The sequence below is a fragment of the Cynoglossus semilaevis genome, chromosome W (assembly GCF_000523025.1).
Source record: "Cynoglossus semilaevis isolate Cse_v1.0 chromosome W, Cse_v1.0, whole genome shotgun sequence".
In the NCBI taxonomy this organism is placed as follows: Eukaryota; Metazoa; Chordata; class Actinopteri; order Pleuronectiformes; family Cynoglossidae; genus Cynoglossus; species Cynoglossus semilaevis.
In genome coordinates, this window is record NC_024327.1 from 1,901,082 (window position 1) to 1,904,981 (window position 3,900).

Sequence of the window (3,900 nt, forward strand, 5' to 3'; positions counted from 1 at the left end):
TGCCCCCCCCACCTATCTGACCTCCTCCACGTCTTAACCCCCACTCGGTCCCTCAGATCCTCCTCCTCCATCCACCTCTCCGTCCCACCTGCCCGCCTCAGTACTATGGGAGCCAGAGCATTCAGTCGCTCTGCGCCCCATCTCTGGAACGCCTTACCACCCGATCTCCGTAACTGTGACTCTCTCCCCACCTTCAAATCTCAACTCAAAACACACCTGTTCCGGACTGCATACTCCCTCTAACCTCCCTCCTCCTTGCTTCTGTTCATCATTGATTTTAAACGTGTTTTTATGCCCTGTTTTATAATTATCTGTTTTTATTTTATTTTTATGTACAGTGTCCTTGAGTGACCTGAAAGGCGCTTATAAATAAAATGTATTATTATTATAATATTTGGGCAATTAATTGCGATTAATCCGATTTTCCACAAGAGGGGGCCGTGCTTTTGCAGGGGTGGGTTAAATGAAGATAAAAGTTCTGAAGGAATTAGAACATTTAAAAAAAACAAAAAAAAAAACAAGATTCTTATCTTCAGAATGGGGGAGCTGCTGAGAAGTTACGACACCCCCGATCTAAAGAAAAGATCTGGGGAAAAAAAATCAATATATCGCAATATATCGTATCGTTGTCTCTGTATCGCGATACGTATCTTGCCGATACGCACCCCTAGTGTTGCATGTACGTATCTGCGTGTATATGCGTGTGTACTCTGTAAATGTAGGTATATGTACCATGTACCATATTCATCGTAGGCATCGTACCACGTCCCCTCATACGGCGAAGCAGTCGTCAGCTCCTCTGCGATAAAAAAACAAACAAAAAAAACAAATTAAAAAACCAACGGCAAAACCTCTTCACAAGTCGGGTTTTTTTTGTTGTTGTTGTTGTTTCATGTTAAATGTGTAAATATTTCATTTCAACAACCGCATTTTTTACGGCCCTCTGTTCGAAGATGTCATTAAGACGCTAGGGCCTTTCATTTACAGCTAATGTGAACTGATGACAGGCATTTTTTTTTTCACTCCTCGGCAAAACGTCGGAAAATTCTGTCGAATAAGCGGAACCGAAGAAAGCCACAGGGTCCTGTTTGGAAAAAAAAGTGGGTTACTTCACGCTCGATTGGTTCCAGGTGCTGAGGAGCTGCTGCTGCTGCCGCCGACACCCAATCAGAACGAAGGGCCTTGTTATCATTACAGGGTGTGATGACGACGACGATGATGATGATGATGAAGGTTGACATGCGGGGAAGAGTTACCTGGTAGAGTTTCTACGACGATCTCGGGGCTGACCTCTTTACCGTCAGGGAACGGGAGATCGTCTGGAAGGAGAGGGAACGTCAGATGGAAAAATGTCAAAGGCAACGACGCACAGACGCACACGCGCGCACACACACACACACTTACTCACACACACACACACACACACACTCACACACACACACGCACCCACACACACACACACGAACCGAGAACCAGGAGAACGTAAGTGAAAAGTTGCGACGTGCCAGTGCGAATGAATCAGTGGAAACACGACGTGCACGGAGCTGGAAACACAGAGTAAGGAGAACAATCCAGTCCAGTCCGGAGTCAAACCCCCGACACCACCGACACCAGACGGAGAGTTTCCACCGTCCAGTCCAACACAAGAAAAACGTCAATTAAACGTCGCAAATTTTTTCCGGAAAATTCGACTAAAGAAAGTCTGCGTCCCATAGAGACCAGGAAGAACGTATTTACTCCTAACGTGTCGTAATGGAATTTTCAAGTCCACAAAATAAAAGTTGGCGAATTTTTTTGCGGAAATGCATGTTCGGAAATGTTGTTGGGTTGAAAGTTGAATTCTGGGATTTTTTTTTTTTTTCCTAGAGTGTTGGACTCCCCCAGTCTGTAATACGGAGGGAAAACCCTCTCGGAAACGGATCTGATCCGCATTAGCATCTCCGTTGAGTGATGGTGTTGGACGTGTTCTGCGGTGAAAAATATTTGGCGGGAAAAAATGTTCGACAGTTTCTGGCAGGCTAACCCGGAGTCTCCCTTTTTTTTTTTTCGGAATGAATGAAAGTCGGAAATACGGAGCGTGTGAGAGTTCGTGTCATTCACGCTGCAGATTTTATGTATAATTAGGGTGGAATCATCTGCGTAGAGCGATAACCGACGATCTCATTAGCGCCAACGTAACTGAGCAGAGAGAAACAAAGACTCGGACGTACATTTTGCGTTCCAGTGTTCCGTGTCGTCGGTCCCGCCCTTTCCGTCGACCTGGGGGGCGGAGGGAGTCGTTTCCACCCCTCTCCAGTAGTTGTCGTAGTTGTCTGTCACGAAGGCGTTGGGTTCCATCTCGTCCGGTTTCCAGTAGTCGTCGTAAATAACAGGCGCTGGCGTGGAAGTTTCCATTTTCCAATAGGCGTCGGGCGGCAGTGTGGACGGCGGCTCCCTCTCCCTCGCTTTCCAGTAATCCTTGTAGGCGTCTGTGACAGCCGGGTCGACCTCCTCCGGCCAGTAGTCGTCCGAGTCCGCGGTGGGGTTAGTGGGCTGAGGTCTGGGTGTAGTGGGCCCGGCGTCCCAGTAGTCCTCGTCCGGTTTCCAAAGGTCTGACAAAGAAACGCAAAACGATTTAGAGTTAGCATTTAGCTTCATACCCACCAGTTAGCATCCACTGTGTTTTAGTGGCGTGCTAGCACGCAGAGATGGCCCTTTAGCCGTGTGTTTGTACCTAGCGTATTTGTTAAGATGTTAGCGCCATGCTAGTACCTTTGGCGTTTCAGTGCGAGAGCCCGTCTTTAGCAAGGCTAAATCAAAGCTAACGTTGTTTTCTCAGCCTGTCTTTCTCATTAGGCTAAAGGATTCCCAAAGTAGGGGGCTGACCCCCAAGGGGTGACGTAGTCGTTAATACTTTTTTTTTTCTCACAAATCTTTAAAACGAAAAGTTCTTCTCACCAGGGTCGTAGTAAGGGTAGTCCGTGGGTGGTTCCGTGGGGGGTTCCGTCGGTGGTTCCGTCGGGACTGCTGCAGATGAGAGTCAGGATGAGTGACGTTTATTAACCCCCACACTCCCACTCACCCCCCAGAGCTCCGTCCTCACCCGTGGTAGTCGGGAGTGCGGTGGCCGTCGTCTTGTCCTTCTTCTTCTTCTTGCCTTTCTTCTTCTTGCCTTCCTCCACTGCCCTCCTAACTCTGGCCAACAGCCCTGAGGACGCCAAGAAGAAAAAAAAAAAAAAGTTGAATACATTGTTTTATTTTGAAAAGCGAAGCTGTTTCCAGAAAGACTTTTATTTTGAAGTCGACAACTTTTTTTTTTTTCAAAATTAAATTTTTTCTCACTGAAATTTAACGAAATGTAAACTATTTTTTCCCCAGTGGCCCGGTAACAAATGACACGCGGCCTGGTACGGGCCCACGACCCTCAGGTTGAGGACCTTTGACCGGTACAAAACATTTTTTTAAAAATGTTTTCTTGACGTCACGACTGTAGAGAGAGTCCAGGACGCCCTTCAGATTTTTGCGGTCGACGACAAGGACACAGCTAGCTTCACCGCTAACGGCCAAACAATGTAAAGTCAGCAGTTTGTGAACTTTGAGAAAGAGCGGGATATTGTGTACTACTGTGTACTACCGTGTACTACCGTGTACTGAATGCTATTCTTTTAGAATCGAGCTATTTTTCATTGCTAATTTAGCAATGATGATTTTCTACAGCAAAACTCCGATCCGTGTTCTTCCACTGGACTTTTTTTTTTCTTGAATCGCTCTGCGCTTTTTTTTCCTACGATGTCAAAACAAACGAAGGGGGAAAGAATCCAGACGGAGACGGTCGGAGATGGAAAACACAGCTACGGTCGAGTCAATAAAAAATAAAAAAATCACTTCGTTACAGTGAAGAGGTGAGAGACTTCACTTTGA

General features: G+C 46.5%; 1 protein-coding gene across 1 annotated transcript in view; it reads right to left on the reverse strand.

The window, feature by feature from the left end:
- LOC103396925 (adipocyte enhancer-binding protein 1-like) overlaps positions 1–3,900 on the reverse strand; it is a 27,052-nt gene that overhangs the window by 21,552 nt on the left and 1,600 nt on the right. Inside the window, exons 2-6 of the mRNA XM_025052913.1 lie at positions 3,083–3,187; positions 2,938–3,006; positions 2,211–2,591; positions 1,257–1,319; positions 740–799 (exon numbers count right to left, since the gene is read on the reverse strand). Coding sequence (XP_024908681.1) covers positions 740–799; positions 1,257–1,319; positions 2,211–2,591; positions 2,938–3,006; positions 3,083–3,187 — 678 coding nt within the window. The remainder of the gene's footprint in view (positions 1–739; positions 800–1,256; positions 1,320–2,210; positions 2,592–2,937; positions 3,007–3,082; positions 3,188–3,900) is intronic.